Below are 20,531 nucleotides of genomic sequence, written 5' to 3' on the forward strand. Positions count from 1 at the left end.
CTTAAGAGTCAACAGGCCTCAGCTCAAGCACTTCAGAAGACACTTTAGGATAGGCCACCAGCCCCTACCTGAGCTTTAGTATTTCTTGAGTGAATCTCAGGGTCTGCCTACCTGGCCTCAGTGTGGTCTGTGACTTTTGTGAGTGATAACAGGCTCAGCACTGGCAGCAAATCTGAATCTGCACTAACCTAGGGAACATTTCTTGCCCCACCCTGGTGGCTCCCTGGACTCTGCCTCATCCAACTTATGTACTACCTGAGGCTCTCGCACTTGCCGAGCCTTATAAACAGCGGGCAGGCACCTTAAGACTTGGGGTGCCCTGGGCCTTTTGCTGAGCTGCCCCCCTTAGCCCGGTACTGATGGCAGTCATCTTTGGTTCTCAGCATGGGCTCTCTCACGTGCCTCTCATTCCAAAATAGACAATGATCAACCATGGATAGTTTCGTAGTTCCTACCAGGTAACCCCAGGCCGGTCACAGGCAGCAGCTGACCTTGACCTGCATGGAACCCCCTCCCAAGGGGCTTCAGAACTTCTAACTCTGTTAGACCTTAACAGAGTATCACCTGATTAGCCCAGAAGTGGCACATCCAAAGGGTGGTCTCAACAGGAACATAAGACCACTTGAGCAAAGCTCACTTTGTGGAGTCAGCCTCGACACAGCAGCTCAAACGCTGTGGGCCTGGCCAATCTTCATAGTCAACCTGAGAGTCAATCCCACCTACTAAAGTACCAATGGCAATCGAGGCTCAACTACAACAGGAGGGCACACGCAACCCACACAAGGGACACTCCTGGAGCACCTTGTACAGGTGATCAGAAAGATTTCACCATTGGTCCACAGAAGACACGTACTACATAAGGCCACCTGGCTAAGACTGGGAGACATAGCCTATCTACATAATACATAGAAATGAGCACAGAGAGGCAGCCAAAATGAGAAAACAAGCATGAAAGAACAGGAGAAAACTCCAGAAAAATAACTAAATGAAATGGAGGCAAGTAACCTACCAGATACAGAGTTCAAAACACTGATTATAAGGATGGTCAATGAACTTAGGGGAAAAATAGATGATCTCAGTGAGAATTTCAACAAAGAGATAGTAAACATAAAAAAGGTCATAGAAACCATTAAAAGGAACCAGTCAGAAGTGAAGAACACAATAAATGAAATGAAGAATATACTAGAAGGAATCAACAGTAGATTAGATGAAGCAGACGACTAAGAGAGATTTGGAAGCCAAGGAGCAGAAAACACCCAATAGAAAGAGCGAAAAGAAAAAAGAATTTTTTAAAAAGAGGATAGTTTAAGAGACCCTTGGGACAACATCAAGTGTTACAACATTCGCATCATAGGGATACCAGAAGGAGAAGGAGAAAGCAAGGGACTGAGAATTTATTTGAGAAAATAATAACTGAAAACTTCCCTAACCTGTGAAGGAAATAGACATACAACTCCAGGAAGCACAGAGAGTCCTAAACAAGATGAGCCCAAACAGACCCAACCCAGACACATCATAATTAAAATGGCAAAGGTTAAAAAACAAAGACAAAGAGAGAATTTTAAAAGCAGCAAGAGAAAGGCAGCTAGTTACTGGTAAGGGTACTCCCATAAGAATGTCAGCTGATACCGCAACAGAAACCTTGCGGATGTTGGATGCAGCCTGGAGGAAGCTATTTCCCGATGAGCCTTGAATTTCAGGTAGTTTCCTATCATTACCACCTTGAATGGTTGTAAAATACATTCTGGTTGTCAAATAAATGATATATTTTTTACTTTAAAAGTTAATTTTTGTTTTTCTCTTGTCTTCCTGTAGTAAACTAAATTCTTTCAAGAGCTAGCATCTTAAACAGATTTAATTTTGACTTATTTTTCTCTAAACTCATTTACATTTTACCCATCTGGTTTCATCTTGCCTAGTTATTTTCAAACAGCACAGAACAGTTAATGTTAGAAAACAGACCAGAACTAACCCTACACACACGTAGTGCCAGGAATAAGAAAAATGTTTTTTGAAGATTTTTCATTTATACTTCCTTGTTTAAATAATTTTTTGACACAAAATTTAGTTAAATGTTATGTTTAGAGTTTCTAAAGTATGCAGCCATGTGAGATCTTGAAGACAATTTTAGAGAAAAACACTGCTTAACTGCAAAATAATATGCACTTACTTATAAGGTCTTTACAAGGTATTTTTGCAAATATTATCCAGCTTGATTTTTACAACTCTATGAGGTAGTTGAGGAAGGTGGTGAAATCTCTTATTCAAATAAGGAAATTGAGGCTCAAATAGACATATTGACTTGCCCAGGATCTCATGACTCTTTACCGGCAAAGGTGGAATTTAAATCTTTTCATGGACTGCATGCCAAAGGTATATCGTAGTAATCTCATTTGACTGAATTTCCCTCCTCAGTCATTCTAGAGTCTTTATATTTTGGCAAAATCAGTGTATTTATCTTAGAAATACACACTTTCTACCATCAACAGCAGCTCCCTTCTGCAGAAGTCCTGCCTGCGTTATTAAATAGCAAATCCCTCTGAATTTTGGAGAGACTGTTACCATAGAAATCTAGGGGCGTTATTGCTTCAGGAGGCAGCCACTCAACATAAAGTGTTCGAATACTTGCCCTCTGGTTTAGGAAGATCTAAAAAAGCATCAGCTTAATTTGTACATCTTTCAATAAAGACTCAGTTGTATTATCTAACTGGTATCAAATAATATTCACTGTTAAGAGTTTTGTTTTGTTTTTCCTTTTCACCTAAAAAGTGACTGTGATTGTCAAAATTACAAAAAAAAAAAAAAAGCTCTGGAGGAATGTCTTTCTTCTCCACCATGGGTTTGCCTATTTTGTTTGTTTTATTGATTATGGGAAATTGATAGATTGGTAACATCACAGACACCATCGGTTGTGAGTAAATGATATCATCAAAATTATAAAGCTGCTCAACACAAACTCAAATTTCTGCAAATAATAGTAATGTGTGTATGTGTATATTTATAGTTATATTTATATGTGTATAGTTTATTCATTGTTTTATTTTCTTTTTTGTTTGTGTTTGTGTTTTACTCAAGGAACATTTAGTATCTTTGTCACAGGAAGACTGACAATATAAAACTGTTTTTATATGGGAAAACTCAAAAATAACCCAAAATGAGTGGCAAGTGACAGTCCAACATTTATTAACAAGCTTCTTCTTGAATTTTCTTAAAGTAAAAAAAAACACACACACACAAGAGAAGTTGCTTATACTTTAAATTGCCATTTTCTGTATTTAATTTTGTTAACATTTATTTCATTGCATTTATGAGTAGGAATAGATAGTGTATATACAAAGAACCAATACTTGGGGATGATGGTTTGCCTTCTGAGGTGCTTACACATGGTGAGTTCTCTTATCACCTGGCTTAGTCACAGCTCCCTTAACTGAGAACTTCATTTAATTTGCAATATCTCTGCAAATTGATCTCTGAATCGCACAATTGAGTCAGTTCTAGCAGTTTTGGAACCGTATTTAAAGCAACTAATTTGCCTTAATGCCCATAGGTTCTCAGCTCCTGAGGGTAGAGACCAAGCATTGCTTATCTTTGTGTATCTAGCATAGGACCTGCATAGAGCAGGTGCTTAACAGATATTTGCTGAGCAGAACTGTCTTCAGTTACCTAATGGAAAACAGAAGAAAGGCATTTCTTTACCGAAATGACTGCCCCACATAGAAGCAAATTCAGCCTTACATAGAATATATACACTTAAACTCACAAATGCAGACCAGTGCTCTTCTGTGGGTACGATTTCTGATTGGTCACTTGGTAGCAGGTCATTGCCCTCTCCCACAGGCTCAACCCCATTTCTATTTTTGAACATCTTGGACCGAGTTCTCTATCCTCTCATCACATAAGAAACAGACTTAATGTGTAGTTATTTTGTGTCAAAGGAAGATATTTAAAATGTTGATACTTTAAAATTTTAAATGAATGTTAATCAAAGGTAGTTTGTGATGGCTTGCTTTCTATGACTATTTGTTAATTATGGATGACAATTTCTTAGGAAGAGCATAAGTACTCTCTTTCACAACCCAAAATATTTCTTCTTAACAAACAAAATTCTTAAAACTATTTTGAGTTTTAAAAATTGCTGGTCATTTTGCATTTTACTAAGTGGTTCATTTGATGGATATTTTCCTCCTAAATTTTATCCCCAAAGACTTAAATTGAATTTTTTTTGTTATTCATATTTCTTAATAACAGTCTTAATAGAAGTCTTAAGGAAGATGGCTAATGCTAGTCGGATGGGACAAGTATAGCTAATTTTTCCCCGTGGCAATTATATATATTAGGAGAGTTTTCATGGCTGTTTCGTAGCTTCCTAGTGATATAGAATTGTTAAGACTTACATGATATATAAATGTGTGACTCGTTACACATCATAATAGCAACCGTATGATAAGAACAATGTAAACAGCTTCTCCTTGCAACAGATCGTCATTAGAAGAATCACTGCATTCCAGGATCTGAAGAGGGTCCTTGTCTTTCAAGAAAATATTAAGTCCTGGTCCCATTTAAAAGCATACCAAAAGACCTCAAAATCAACTCCTTGTTAAACATCCCCCCCTCCCCAAACTTTATAAAAATACTGAAATAATATTCTCTCCAAAAAAGCAAAGTCTGAGTTTAGAGAATATCAAGTACATGCACAAAAGCTTTCATTTCACCCATGTATGAATGGCTCTAGAGGAAGATACGTGAGAATATCATAACACAGTCTTTGTGGCACCTGACTAAGGGCAAGGGAAGAGGAAATAAATAGTTCCTAAGGTATCCTCTGTCCCATTGTTCGATCACAGAGATCCCATAGTGTCACAGGCAGCAAACATCCAGATATCTTTTCAGGTAACTTCCTGAGAGTTGGATTGTTCTTCAGAGTTTCTCATCTTGCTCCTTCCAAATGCCAACGTTATTGCCTTCACTGTCCTCAGCCTGAAGTCAGCCATCCTGCAATACAAATCAGAACCTGTTGTAAGAGTGTTCCTAGAAAGCAGTTTATCAGATAAATTTGAGAGAACAGCTCAAATGATCCCTTATACTCTCAAGATTTAGAGAGAATTAAAAGATCATATAGTCCGCCCAGAACATGAAATCTTAAAGACTCTCATATAGAGTACAACAAGGATGCTTTCCACAGTGTTCTCTAAAGAGTGATCTACAAAACACTGGCCTTTGAAATGCTCCATGTTGAGGTTCCTCTCTTAGAAATTCGCAGCGTAAATTAGTATAAGGGCACTGAGAAAAATTTAAAGGGAAAAAGATATATACCTATGTAGGTATATATAGCCATTTATTGAGAGAGAGAGAGAGAGAGAGAGAGAGAGAGAAACATATTCAGCTTTGTTACTCCAGCATTTCCTAGCCTTTCTATGATATTCGTTAATTAGATTTAATTCAGCACAAGATAATGGGAAACAAAGAAACATTATAAAGGAAATATACATATTCATACTGCCAAGAAAGTAATCTTGATCTGTTCTTGTCATCTAAGGATGAAATGACATATACCGCCACAGAAAACATTCGCATCCTTATATTTTTAAATGAATATAAATCTTGGAATTCCACCAAATGCAAAACACAGATTACATATCCAATGACATTTTCCATCTGTTTATCATTTTTTACTTATAGAACTCATAAATATCATCTGAACTTAAATAATAAATGTGTAGATCATTTCTCCTAATGCTATCCACTGGTCTTGACTAGAAGAAAAATTAATTCTTAAATTTGAAAACTCCTTTGGGTACATATTCAGTTCTTGGGTGTAATTTTATCACATTTTTTCCTTCTTGCTTTTTCTCTAAACAAAGCTAAATGTCTTATTTGTTGCTGATCTGGATGAGCGTGAGACTGTATGCCATATGCATTTTACACAAGAACATATGAAAGTAAGTCTTAGAGGTCAATGAATCATCTTTTTGTTTTATGAGATGAGAAAATCGAAAAGGTAAGGGAATATCTGTATATAAAGGTCTGATTTTTAAATAATAAAATAAAATTTAAAAAAAATAGATCTTTGTTTCTATTTCCTTATAGAGGTTGAAGATCAGGAAATCTTACCCATGTAAGTGACTGTCCTATACCAAAAAGCTGAAAATTTCTCCTAACCCAGGAGCAAGGTTTAAGTAATTTGAATGGTGCTACGCCAATAGAAGTGAGCTAATGGCTAGTCACACTGTTTGTAAAACAAAAGCAGATATTCATCTGAATTCAGAGGTGGTCCACACGGTGGGCACCATCTGAGAGCTTTCGGTGGGAATCCTATTACTCTACCCATAGAAGCTCTTTTTTTCTGAGATTTCAGTGATAGCCACACTGCTCATGCAAATAGGCTCTGTAGGCTGAGGTGGCACTTGGGGTGACTGGCACAATTTCAGACATCATCCAAAAATCTTATCTAATGGTTTCTTGCTTTATTTATTTATTTATTTATTTTGGATCACAGACCCCCTTAAGGCCCTCTCCCCTCAAATGAGCATACATCCATTATAATTTCACATAAAATATAATGTACTTCTATGAACTCCCTGAAGCCTTTCTTTAGACCCCAAATTAAGATACCTTGCCCTAGGATATCTTCCTCTGTCATCAAATCATAAACTTTTTATTATTCACCTTTATGTATTTATTCCCAGCTTGAGCTATGTTAGGCCAGTAGTAGTGAAAAGATAGGACTGAAATATTTGCCAAGATGATAGTAGGAGAAGCGTTAAAATCAAAGTTGATATTGCAAATCTATAGGGACAGAAAGTAAATTAGTTGGTGGCCTGGGGCAGGGTGAGGTTGCAAGATAAGGAGACTGCTAAAGAGTACAGGGTTTCTTTTGAAACGATATAAATGCTCTAAAATTCAATTGTAGTGATGGTTGTGCAATGCTGAGGATATACTAAGAACCACTGAATTTTATGCTTGAAGTGGGTAATTTTACAGTATTAAGTTGTATTTCAATAACACAGTTTTTAAAGGTTGGTGTTATAATAAAGGGGAAAAATGGCTCAGCAGGAACTTACAATAAACTTCATATGACTGAAGATATGTGTGGCCTCCTTTTGATTGTCTTCAATGAGAAAAGAATGAGAGGAATTTTGGTTAAAGGTCGCTGGAGTTTTTCTCATCGTGGGAAACTATGGAGACTGTGTGTTTAGGACTCCTGAAGAGTGTGGAATGTGCAGGACCACCCATAAGAATAAAGAGCACTGGCTTGATCCAGTAGGATCTCTGCCCAACCCAATATTCTGTTTATGAGAATGATTCAGTAGGAGGGCAAGGGCTGCCTTTCATGACATTGTTTTAAAGGTTAGGAACATGACACCCATTTCCCCAAATCTTTTTTCTTAATATACTATGAATTGTTGACTAATAAATTTATCTAAGTCCATCTTGAATCAATTTACATTTTTAGCTTGTTCTAATAAATTCCATATGCTTCCCTATTTGCTTGGGATGATGTGAGTATAATTTTTGCGTGGAGGCAGAGCCTGGCATATAGAACTTTTAGGTCCCTATGTCTCTGATTCTCACCATCCCCTTCTCCATGATGGTGTCAAATGTCTCTCTGTCTCTCTGTCTCTGTCTCTGTCTCTCTCTCGTTTTTTTTTGTTGTTGTTGTTGTTGTTGTTTTGTTTTTTTTCCAGTAGGGGCAAGAGTTTCCAACTCTCCTTCTCTACTTACCAGTCTTTCGCTTCCACTGCCTCCCCTGAGTTTGGGCCCTGATTCTAGCTTGGAAAACCAAGCTGATCAGTTCACTGCCCTGCTATATTGTATACACACAATCGTCGTGGTTCCTGGGACATCATTCCAGTACATAGACATGGAAATCTTGTCCAATTTAATTTTATACATGATGAAACCAAGGTCCAAAGAGTCTAAACCATTTGCCTGGGGTCACATAACTATCCAATGGCAAGACTAAAAAAGTGGTGTGTCTTGATTCCCAACCATTCTGCTTTGAAAACTACGCAGGTTGCCTCCTGGACTCACTGTAACACTCATCTCAGCCCCTTTCAACTTCCCCATTCTGATTTTATTTGTGGTTTTACCCAACACTGACCTCACCATCCTGTCTAGTCTCACCCATGTCTGCTTCATCCTGGTCAGGTTCAAACTCAGTGCCACGGTCGACAACATCCACTCCAGCCTGAACCCTGGGCTTCTCATTTTCCCACTTGGCAAAGCCTTTGTCTTTTGCCGCTTTGTCGTGGAACTTGGATTTCATTTTGGGGAAGGTGTGAGATCCTGAGTCCCCCCAGCCATCCTCTGACCATACTGGCTCGGTCTGAGTGGCCTGGCTGGTGGTGGCCCGCTGCAGCCTCACGGAGATCTGACGAGAAGAACCTGTAACCAGCGTGATGGCTCTGCTGTCCAAGTCTCGGTGTCCAGTGGAGACGCTGGGGAACTCAAACACCTCATCCTGCACTGGAAGGGGAAAGGTTATGGGGATTATTGTGATTATTCGACATCCGACCACTTCATAGCAAACCATCAAATTTGGTGCAAGCGACAAAGTCTTAGAGAAACAGATCAGAGGCAGAATGAAATTAGTTACAGATGAGTTCCATGTTAGTGAGACTTGAAAGCAGCGAGAATCAAGGGGGATTCAAGGGTGTACCCACTGCTGCCCACCCTGAAGAATGCCCTGGTGTTTATAATAATTCTGAACAGGTTTAGATCCAGTACCCAACTGAGGTCCAGGTGGGGGAAGGTGAGCCAAGAGAAATTGTGGTGGGAAAGAAAGTAGAGGACATTACCTGGAGGCAATGAGGGGCTTCCAGGCAGCGACCCATGACTACTACCCAGGGAGGGTGCCCGGGCAAATCTCCTGCAGGCCAGGACCAGGAGGTCTTTGCATTGCTTGTGACAATTGGCTCCACAATCTGAAAAATCCCAAAGTATCACAGATGATTAGCTCCAAGTGAGTCTGGAGTTGACTGGGCTTGCAGGGCGGCGCCTGAGCTGTCCACCCTCCCTTTCCCCATCCTAGATTCTGTGTTGGATCTCGGAGTGTGACTCAGGCCCATAGGGTGTGTCTTGGGGCTGGAAAGGGCCAATGAGACTCTCTTGTCTTCCTGAAGTTCCAAAAGTTCTCCTACATTTGTTCACTTTCTTCTTCTATACGATTTATTGAGGTGCTGGAGAGGCAATAAGAAGGGAATAGGCTGAGTGGAGAGTTGCCTTCATCCCAAACTAAATGCAAGTCACAGAGGGGCTGTTTTTTTTTTCCCCTGCAGGCCAAGATGGGGTCCCCACAGAGAGGCTGCCTGAGCCAGAATGAGGGCAAGAAGCCTCAGCCTCTAGACTCTCCCAGAACCAACCGCTGACTCTGATCATTTACAGCAAGGGTGTCTTTCCATTCAGCATTTGTCTGCATTTTTTATTCATCTTCATTTCCCAAAACCTTTTCCAAGGCAAGTGATTATATCTTCTGCCTCCTTTCTTTGCATAGATACAAAAATTAAGGTGGGCATATGCTCAATAAACACGTTCCAGATTTAACTATGGCTTGGAAATGGCATGTAGCAGGTTCTGTGACATTTCCCATTAAGGTGCTTTAGTTAAGAAAGCAGAATAGTAACTGCTACTTGGGTAGAAAATTTTGGCCACTTTGGAAGCTGGCAACACAATTGTTGCATATGATGCATGTCCTACATTTCCCTTAGATTCACTGAACAGATATGATCATTTTAAAGAGTATCTTTCTCTCTCACTATCAAAGAAGATTTTTCTAATGATTCCTAAAACCTATTTCCCCCCAAATGGTCTTGTAATGACATCATAGAAAAATTGAGTTGTAATGACATGTTCAGTTTTTTCTAGTTTTTTCATTCTATGTGCCTTTAAGAAAAAATACTGTATGTACAAAGATGATCCAAGGGTTTAATTGATATTCTACTTCATAAAATTTTGTGTGTGTGTGTGTGTGTGCATGTGTGAGTGTGTGTGTGTGTGTGTGTGTGTGTGTGTATGTGCGTGTGTCTTTGGGGAGATAAAGGACAAAAACCAGAATAAAACTAATGATTTATAGCTGGGCAGTTAGATATTGTAGTATCTTTGCTGCCTGAAAGCAAAAATTCAAGTTAGACCTTTAAGACACTGATACAGAGAACTAAAAGCATTTTTTGAGCACTAAAACATGACTCTTATTGAGTTTCATGCAAACATACTCTTTGTGCAAAATGAGGGCCAAATATTGAAAGATGGCTAGAGGGAAAAAAGCATCACAAGGGAACAATATTAATCTGAAGGCATTCCGCGATCAAGATGTTTCCTTTTGTAGTTTTACTCTATTTTTCAAGAGCATTATCAGATTCTTAAATGAACCAGCATCAAGAGTCTGCATAAAACATTCAGCAATTTCTTAAATTAAATATCAATAATGTGTAATAATCATATGTGCTCAAGTAGCAGCACATTCCTAAATGCCTATAAAATGCTCATGTATTGCATTCATCGGTTATTTACAGATTTTAATTAAATAGGGGGGATACGTGAATGAATTTACTGAAAGAGAAAAAAATAAGTTTTAGGTTCTTTCTCTTTTCTTATCATCATCTGTGATTTAGTAGAGAAAGCAAAGCATATGTATTACAGAACTAAGTGTGTATGTTTTTTTCCTCCTGAAGGATAAAGTTCTTATATACAGTATTCCGCCTTAACTGTGTGCCTATGATTAGCGAGACATCTCAGAGATGGGGGCTAGATATATGTGGGTTGATATGGGGTGGTTTCCTTTCTCTTCTAACAGCTATAAAAAAACTTCAGTCTGAGCTCTCCAAAACTCCACGGAGTTCTTTCCTAGACATATTAATTCTTCAGCTGCCAGTGGCCCAAAAGACCCAAGTTCTTCATGATGCTCCAAGAGCTTTGTGGTTTCATCAGGTAAAGTTGATTCCTATCCCAAACGTCACATGTTTAAATTTTAACAAAGTAACATTTACTTACCTTTGCATTTGTAGCCTTGCTTGATTATGCCCCAGAGCTGTAACAAAAGACAAAGGAATGTCAGGGAATCTGAAGAAAAATTTGGAAAGAAAACAAGGCCACAGAGAAGGAAGTCCCGGGAAGCTGATGACTAGCGGAGCACAAACAGGATGTAGCTGCTCCTGACAACCCTTCCTGTCAGATAGAACCCTCTTCCAGCCCACTCCAGCTGGGGTGATAACAGGAATTTTGCTTCCCTTTTCCTTTTGGGAGCCAAATGGGAGCTGGGATGGGAAATTGACGTTAGTGCATTTATTGGACTTTAGCATCATGTGTTCTCAGAAAAATTTACATGGGAGGCTTTATCACTGTCTTTGGCCTTCTTTTCAATCACTCGTTGCTCTTGGTGCCCACTATAGGAAATTAAGCAACCTAAGCGGTGCACATTGCAGTAAAGCATATATATTTTGCTAGTTTATTTTCTGAGTAGCATTTGTACCTGAAAATAATACAGAAGAGGAAAAGAGCTAGTTTTTATTCATGTATCCACTCTCCGCACTTGCTCACTATTTGCCCTGTGCCAGGGCTTTGGGAGATGCAGGAAAGGCTCAGATTCTGCCAACCAAGTAGGAAGTTGGATGTAGGAAGTGAAAAATGTCTCAGGAGAGACATGAGGGCTTACAGTCTGATGAGGGAGCATTTGCTCGGGTGGTTCAGGGGCATCATTCTGGTGGTGGTATCCTCGCCCTACTGACACACTGTAAGCTTCATGAAGAAGGGGCCTTCCCATGTTCTCTCTCATGCCTCCCACAGCACTTGCTCATGGGCACCAGGGACACCAGATATATATACAGTATTGATGAATTAAATGGACTTAGCTCAACTTGGAGAAGCTCCACTTCTAACCTTTTAGCGGTTAGGTTAGGTGACTGATATCTACTTACAATTATTTTGAAAGAAGCAAGGCTGGTGGCCTACTGGGGCTGATGGAGGTGTCATTCACAATGCATTATAGGGCAACAATGCCCTGAGTGTTGGCATTAGGGCCCTTTGAAAAGAGTTGCCAATAGGAAGTGACTCGAGGGCATTAGGAGGGCTGCTCCTTACCCTCCTTCTGACGAGAAAATTCCAGCAGTGGAGAGTGATTCCTTTGAACCTTAAAAGTTATTAGCCCCTCGGAATATATCATTAAGATGCAAATGTCTCCTGAGACAGGGCAACATTTCGCTTTGGGGACAAGAAGGATTATTAAGATAACTAACTGGAAGCCAGGCCTCAGATGCCTGGGATGTTAGGAAGAGGGGTGGAGAGGAGTAAAGGGAAATGGGTAGTCATGGCAATCACATCGTGTCGGAGCTATAAGGATCTTCAAGATAATCTAGTTTGTCTTCTTTTTTATAAAAGGAGAGTGTGATGATCCAGGAAATTAAATAATCTGCAAAGTCTCACATCTGGAAAACTTTGTAGTGATAAGAAATTGTTTCTTCATCAAGCCCTCAGTAGTAGTAATAACAACAATAATAATGACAGCTAATGTTCATTGAACTCTTGCTATGGGAGAAGCACAGTTTTAAGCTCTTTCTGTGTATTAATTCATTTAATGCTCACAGTAACCTTATAGGATAGATAATAATAATTTTTTCAATTTTACAGATGAGGAGACTGAGCTGTAGAGTAGTGAAGTCACTTGGCAAAGTCTTATAGCTAGTAAGCAGGGAAAGAAGAATGTGTCACTTCAAGGAAAGACAGGAAGCCATTGATCATTGGTGCTGTGTGTGAGTAAAACCCACTGATAAAGGATAAGAAAGGATAGGATTTAAGAAGCATCTTAATATCTGGGTATGGCACATTGTTAGCAGAACTGCAGGAACTGCTGAAAAAGATATAGTCAAGCATGAGTCTTATCAGGAGGGAAAGTCAGGGCATTGCTTGCTAAGGCTTACTTAATAACTAGGAGACAACACTAGGCAGGAAGAAACTCTGGGTCAGTGTGACAGCCAAGGACAGGAGAGGGTGACTTCATGTGGGTGGTTGTGTAGGAGTACTTCCCACAATCCTTTGATTTGAAGTTTCAGGCTGCTGTAGATTTGCAGTGATTGATTGTGGTGTAAGGAGCACTGGCTTAGGAAATCAGGAGACCTGGCTATGAGTCATGTCTCTGCTGCTAATGATCCATGTGACCTTAGGGAAGTCACTTAACTTCTCCAGATCTCAAAATAAGGGAATTAGCAAAACTCTTTCAGTTCTGGAATTCTAATTCTAAAATAAATGTATTGCAAGTAGGGTCTATTTGTCTCCCTTATTCTTAAAATGGAATTTATTTCAAAAGCAGGTGATCCAGGCACTGATACATGGTTCCTTGCAGTACCCTAGAATTCCTTTCACTAATATACTTACAGAGTTATATTTATAAATCCCTTTGTAAACTAATGAACTTGTTTTTTAACGTTTGTGAGTAAAGATCAAATCAAATTGCACCAGTAAAATTAAATATATTTTGAAAAATAAAAAAGCTATTAAAACTTTGAGCTCATTTTCACTAAACTTCAAAAGTATCAAAGAACACTAAAAGACAAAAAAGAAATATTTACTCTGTGGTATGCGACATGCAACATGTCTGATATCATTTAAGCGTCATAACAATGTGACAGGTAAGCATGAACTCCCTTTACAGATAGAAAAACAAACACAAAGATGGTCAATAATTTGGCCAAGGACAAAGAGTTAATAAGGGCCAGAACTGAGATTCAAAGCCAGGGTTCCAGCCTCCAAGTCTGGAGCTTTCTACCTCATCAAATCTGTTCTGATGAGTTGGGGAGAGGAGTGTGAAAGCTCCTGAGAAGCGCTACCTTGCTGCTTCTACAGAACCATCACCTGCAAGGAAGGGAGGGGCATTCAGAAGGACCAGAGAGGAGACACAGCCCCTGAGATTCGAGAAGGGCCTTCTGACTCTCATAACACCCCGAAGGACAGGTGTCTCAACCTGACTTTTGGCTGAGCCATGCCATGGCCTAACACATTCACTGGGGCCCTTTCTGCAGGAGATAGTTTCACATGATCCCATCTCACTTCAGCATTTTTCAGTTCTAGATACATCCAAAAATTTCTTTCAGGAAAGAGAGAAACGTGAAAAAGAAGACATATTGATTTTATGATAAAGTAGTCAGGTGACGCAATCTCAGCGGTGAACCTGGTGGAAAAAGAAGCTCTCCTTGCCTGGTGTGGGCGAAGACAGCTGGTTAGCCCGGCCTTGCCCCTAGTCCGTATCAGCTGCTGTGACCACTTGGGGCCATCTTGGAGTAACCACCGCCTCTTATTTACCCATTCTCAGAGGGGTGTGTGCTCAAACACAAACTCCTGCCCTTGGGCCTCCCAAAGCCAGTTCAAGCTTGGGATGGGAAAAATGTAATTTAGTAGTAGCGTATAATATCAGCTGTGAATTCAATATAGGTCGACAGTGAGAAGTGACTGCCGAATGCAGCGAACATAACTGAGCTCTGGCATCTGGTAGAGAAGCAACAGTCATACCCACTAGGCTACTGGGCCACCCTCACTTAGATGACCACATTTTCCGTCTTGTCGTAACTTGGGTATCAACTAAAAGATGTTCAGGGCCCAAGAGTCTTCATTTAATACTAGAGCCAAAGCCAACCTTAGTTGCCAAAGAATTATCAAAAGTGGGGGAATAAAGTGCACGATCTTCATGTGTTGCAGATATAGGTAGAGCACAGGATTCAGTCAGAACACTTGCATTTGAGTCCTGGTTCTGGCTATTATTGGCTGTTCGGTCCTGGGAAATTTGGGTCTTCCTCTCTAGACCTGTCTATCTTCATTGACAAATGGGGAGAATAAATTGCCTACCTCATGGGTTAGTTATAAGAATTAATTACATGAATGCCTATGGAACTACTTTATTACTGTCAAGTGCTGAGTAAATGTTATTTATTATTATATCTATCTTCTCCTCCAAAAAGACTTTTTTTTCCTTTTCGAGTTATGAATCAATGAGCCATGCCATGATGGATTTCTAGCAACTGACACCATATGAAACGAGAACTGGGAGGAAATGGCTAAGATAAAAACTCCCCTTAATTGCACCCACTTACGAGTATTAGTGATGACTGCCAAGGCTCATTAGGTGGAACATTTTCCTGGCAGGGATTAATGGACAAACTGCTCACTCAATTTAACAGGGCTCACCAACCTTCCTTGACTTCACTAGCCCTGCATTCCTAGAAAGAACATAACTAAACCTGTAGATCTTGCTTTTGTTTTTAATTTAATTTTTAGTTTCAGGGAACCATCATGTTTTACTTCTAATCTAAGGCAGCCAATAGATTCTGTATAGTGTATCATTTCCTACCTTCTCAGAATGCGACATAAATAACTACATACAAGAGAAAACAGTGGAAAACAGACTTACAAATCCTGCACAGTGTTCGCAGAAGGTTGGCTTGAGATAGGTCATTTCCTGGAAATTATGGACAAATCCTGGTCCCATTTTACAGTGTAGTTGGGACTTAGCTCTCAGGAAGTAAGCCATCATTTCATCTTTACTAATTAGGCCATCCCTGTGAAGAGAGTCAAAGAAGAGAGGGGTTTTTGAATACCATATTGCAAAGCGGTTGCCACACTTTAACCGTTCACCTCCCCAAACTGTGGCGCAAAGCAGGTGGGAAATATTCACTTGTCTGTTATATCTGAAAGGAGCAGAAGACCTCATAGGACAGCTTTAAGTGCCAAAGATTTTCTTAGTAAGCAGATGTGTGTGTGTGTGTGTGTGTGTGTGTGTGTGTGTGTGTCCCAGCTGCAGCACAGAACGTCTCCATTATTAGTGAATAATAGCTTCCAGAAGGATATCTCCTTTCTAGTCCTTGCCTCACAATAGAGTTTGCAAAATCAGGCTGCTGGACAAAGGCAGAAAATTGATAACTGAACCCACCATTCTCAAATTTATTCAGTCTGATGTCCTCCAGGCCACTGCCACTGGTAATCCTCTCTTGAAGTCATCCTGCTGCATTAAAATATAACAAAATTAAAACTTACTGATCTTTGTCCAGCACGCAGAAGGAATCCAAGAAGGGAAAGTTGGCAGCTATACTTTCAAAGTCCTCTTGGGAGATGTACCCATCATGGTCATGGTCATAGTTTCTAAACACAGACTACAAAGGAAACACAAATATTTATTTAATGACCATTTATGAGTCAGGCTCTAAACTCATTATTGGGAAAGCAGAGTTAACTAGAATATTGCTCTTTCTATCAAAGAGCTTAGAATCTAATGAGAGAGGACAAAATCAAGAGCTTTTATGGTATAACAAGATGAGTGCAATGTCAAAGATAAAAACAGAGTGTTACAGGGGAACAGGGAAGGGAGATTTTAAAAGTTTTCCTGGAGAAAATGATGTCTAAACTGAGAGCTCAGAGTTGAGTAGAAGTTAGGCTTGGTGAACTCACGAATGCCAGTACCACAACAATAGGAAATGAATCTTCAAAATGTTAAATTATCTCAAAACTTGAAGTATACTTTGAATGCAATCCCAATTAAAATCCCAGTGGGAATTTGTTTTAAGTGATCAAAATGATTCTAAATTTCAAATAGACATGAACACATTGAGAACAGCCTAAAATTGTTTTAGATGAGAATCAGAGAGAATGTGTCCTATCAGAAACCAAATAGTCTACACAGTTACATCAATGAAAACAATGTGATATTGTAACTTACTACAGAGTAGAGTCTGACCATAGATCTATGTATTTAAAAGAATTTAGAATATCAAAAGTATCTTTTCAAATCTACAGGGAAATTGTAGATAATCCAATAATTGACGTTGAGTTAAATGACTAATAATCTTTCAAAACTAATTGCCCCCAACTAAATTCTAGATGCATTAAATATTTTAATGTAAAAAATTAAGCTATAAAATTACCAAAGGTAAATAGATGAAAATATTTTTCAAGTTTTATAATCGTTGAATGTGAAAGGCCTTCCTTAGCATGACATAAAAGTCAGAGTCACAAACAAAAACATTTTACTAAAATAAAATACAAAATATCTTAATCAAAAAAGCTCAATTAACAAATTTAAAGATAAATGACAGAAAATTATTTGCAACATATATTAGAGCAAAGCCACAAAAGGAGAACAGGAGATCACCAAAGTAAAAATATAAATGGCTAATACATTCACGGAAAGATGCTCAATTCTGCTAATAATTAAGAAATGCAAATGAAATGTTTTTTAATGTCTCAGATTAAGAAAACATTTAAATAATTGGTAATTTCATAGAGTATGAGAAAATAGGCTCTCTCATATCAAGTTGGTGAAGTAAATAGCCACAATCCTTCTGGAAGACAATTCTCACTCTCTGACATGGCAATTCCACTTCTAGAAATTGTTCTAAAGAAATAATTGAACAAGTTTGTTTGAAAATGTGTGTGTGTGTACGTGTGTGTGTATAGTGGGAGTTAAAATTGCACAGAATAATTTACAAATTACCAGTGGTTAACTTAGAAAGTAGAATTCCCAAGGCCTGACAATAATACTTGTATTTTCTATATTTTATGTAATATTTGAATATTTATGACTTTGACTTTCCTTATAATCAGAGAAAAATTTAAAAGATTTTTCCATTGCCCTCTGCTAAATTGGGTTACTAAAACGGTTTGTAAGATCTCCCTGCAAACATATTTAACTTGCAGTCCAGTTATAATAAACTTTGCTCCCTTTTTCCAATGGTTTCTGTCTATTCTATTTTATTTGAATTGCTCTATGTTGCAAGCGGCTTCAGGAGTATTTGAGGAAGTAAGCAAAGAATAAAACAAATAAATTACTTAATTAAGAATATAATTGTTTAGTATTATAAGTTATTCATAGATAACTGAATTGTTCAAAATCACAAAGCATTACCTATTTTTTTTTGCAATCCCAGTATCAATACTTGTCCACAATCAAAATTGCTTAAAAATTTAACTGATTTGGAGTCCCTACTCTTTATAGTCTAATATCCATATTTATATTGAAAGTACAAGATTTTTGTGGAATAAAAATTAGCATGGAAATTTATAATAAAACCCAGTCTTTTGTTTGATTAAACCAATGTTAGGCAATTTATCCAGACTGGGCCAACCTTCCCATTGGACTTGGAGAGAGGAAAAGGTCTAAGGAAGAGAGAGAAGGACAGAGAAAGAGAGAAGGAGGGAGGGAGGGCGGGAAGGAAGAAAGGACTACCCTGTGGTTGGGAAGCAAAGAAAGTCAGTCTGCAGAGAATAGAGTGAGTATTCAGAGAAAAGCAGAGATTACCGTGGGAGGGAGAATAGTACTGCCTTCTATTTCCTGATTTCAGACCCTCCTTAGCTGCAACTCCATCCCCCCTGGACCTTCACCCATCTCCGCCGGCTCCAAGCTGGGTCTGTTACTACCTCATCATCACGTCACCTGTCCTCGCATCTTTCCTTGCTGCCTCACGTGCTTCATATAATTTTTCTCTCAGTGCTTCATAGTTCCCTGGATGATCCAAGAAATAAAACATTCTTTTTTACTTTAAATACCCTTTCCTAGAAAAGACACAATCCTCGTGTGTCAGAGGATGTTGCTGATCCATCAAAATAGATGTTTAAACAGGGATCGCAGTTTCCAGCGCCTGAGATGTTCCCACTTTTCTCACATTGGCACTTCTATTCTTTCTATGCAGAAAATTCTGATAGAACCTGACACTTCATCGAGGGATGTTTCTGACCTAAATTGCATTGTGCTACTGTGTCACAGACCCCAAACAGACAGCAAGAGAAACTATCCAACTTAAAGGGTCTTTCCTATCCTCAGCAATCAATGTATTGGGCATTTTATTGTGACCCAAGTGGGTTTTGAATGAAGAGATTCTAATCCCCAAACAGTCCCTCAGGTTTCAGGGGCAACAGAAGAAGTGTCAAATGCCAGTGAGAGAGAGGAATTGAAAGTATCTGGGCAAGTGAGAACAGACTGACAAGGGGAAAGGGGACCTTTCTGGGAAATTCTCCCCCAGAGGCTGATGTCAGGTAGAGCTAAGTGTCTGCTAAATTATTCCTACCTGCCAGGGGGCCATTTTCATGGACTCCACCTGATTCTTGGGCAAATGAAGAACATTCGGGGAAAAAAAAGGGGTCTACTAGTGCCCACTCTTTACACTCCTTTAACCACTTACCTCAACTAATTTCCTTATGTGCTTGTTGATGACTGTGGGGTCTGGCTTTGGCATCACTCCTGATGCCCACTCCAGGGGCACCACAGGCTTGGTGGGCGTCGTAGGGGAGGTAGGCTGCTGACAGAAAATACATACATTTTTCAGCCTTATGTGGGGCCTTGAACAATTAGGACCAAGGTCACTGAGAAAGATATATACAGTTTGTATACTGATAATATCAGTAAAAACTTACATTTATGTAGCACTTACATGTTCTGAAAACAAACATCTTTTGTCAATGGAACCTAATCTGTAACTGCATACATGTTTTGTTTAGCAGCAGCTTAGATTCTATTATTTTAAAAAGAAAAAAAAATAATTGCTCTTCCATCTCATCCAAAAATCCTATCCAAGTTCTTCAAATATTACTAAAATGTTCTTAAACCCCTATATAATAATCCGTACAGATTTTTGTGTAATACAAAATAGATAAAACACCAGTTATCTAATTCTTTAACACTCAGTGTTAGTGATAAATCAGGAGATGTGTGCAGTAAATGGTCACCAGTGCTTAGACACGTTTATGTCCTTATGCTGGCATTTCTCTTAACATACTTAATCATTTTGATTATTTAGCTAATCATTAGGTCTTTCGGTCCTCTTTGGTGAACTTGCTTTCTTCACAGGTTTTTCCACATTCTTGCAAGACATTTTCATTTAATGTGAAGAAAACAGTGGCAATAACACATAACATGTTTACACCACACAAGTGCAAAACACATTTCTTTCAAGAGACGAGCCAAGAGTGCTGTGCATGTCATATCCTCTCCCTCGCATCCTCATACAATGTAAATATTTTGGCGAGTGCATGCATGCAAACTTGTATTAGCAAGTTTTTAAAATTTGATACTGAATTGGGGAAAAACGTTTCTGCAAGAGAAATTGAGAAGTAACTGTACTGATTTAAACCCCTCACAGTATTGTGAGGTGGGTCTTGCTGGCATACTGTGGGCTACCAACAGGACCAAAAATTACCTGCCATCTGGATATAGTCACGTACACACATGGTTACTCACATACAGCATGGCTCTTTCTAACAAGCTTTTCATTTTGTTGATCTGATGAAAAATAAACCCACAGTTTCTAGATTATGCAGCAAGGTGCCCCATCCAGAGTACTGCAGGAGCTCAGAGGGGTACCAAAAGATACATCAAACTTCCCAGGGAAATACAGTGATTCTCAATATTTTTCAGACACCACACAAACTACCAGCCTGGAGTCGTCAGAGACCTGTGTTCACCAGACTCAGTTTCCATAACAGAGTTAATGAGATAACATATACATGATGCTCTGCCAGGCGTCCAACAACCAAAAGGTAGCAACAAAATTCCTGGTTATAGG

General features: G+C 39.0%; 1 protein-coding gene across 8 annotated transcripts in view; it reads right to left on the bottom strand.

Annotated features, from left to right (window-relative positions):
- Positions 1–3,250: 3,250 nt before the first annotated feature.
- The window catches only part of RASGRP3 (RAS guanyl releasing protein 3), an 84,958-nt gene continuing 67,677 nt past the window's right edge, over positions 3,251–20,531 (bottom strand). For 6 of the 8 annotated variants that reach the window (XM_039887430.1, XM_039887431.1, XM_039887432.1 and 3 more), the window contains 7 exons: positions 19,152–19,268; positions 16,015–16,130; positions 15,392–15,539; positions 10,990–11,026; positions 8,799–8,924; positions 8,102–8,466; positions 3,251–4,992 (listed from right to left, as the gene is read on the bottom strand). In XM_039887430.1, coding sequence (XP_039743364.1) covers positions 4,984–4,992; positions 8,102–8,466; positions 8,799–8,924; positions 10,990–11,026; positions 15,392–15,539; positions 16,015–16,130; positions 19,152–19,268 — 918 coding nt within the window. In that variant the 3' untranslated portion in view covers positions 3,251–4,983. The remainder of the gene's footprint in view (positions 4,993–8,101; positions 8,467–8,798; positions 8,925–10,989; positions 11,027–15,391; positions 15,540–16,014; positions 16,131–19,151; positions 19,269–20,531) is intronic. The other 2 variants (XM_039887435.1, XM_039887434.1) reach the window with 2 other exon arrangements.

The sequence above is a fragment of the Pteropus medius genome, unplaced genomic scaffold, assembly GCF_902729225.1.
Source record: "Pteropus medius unplaced genomic scaffold, Ma_sr-lr_union100, whole genome shotgun sequence".
NCBI lineage: Eukaryota > Metazoa > Chordata > Mammalia > Chiroptera > Pteropodidae > Pteropus > Pteropus medius.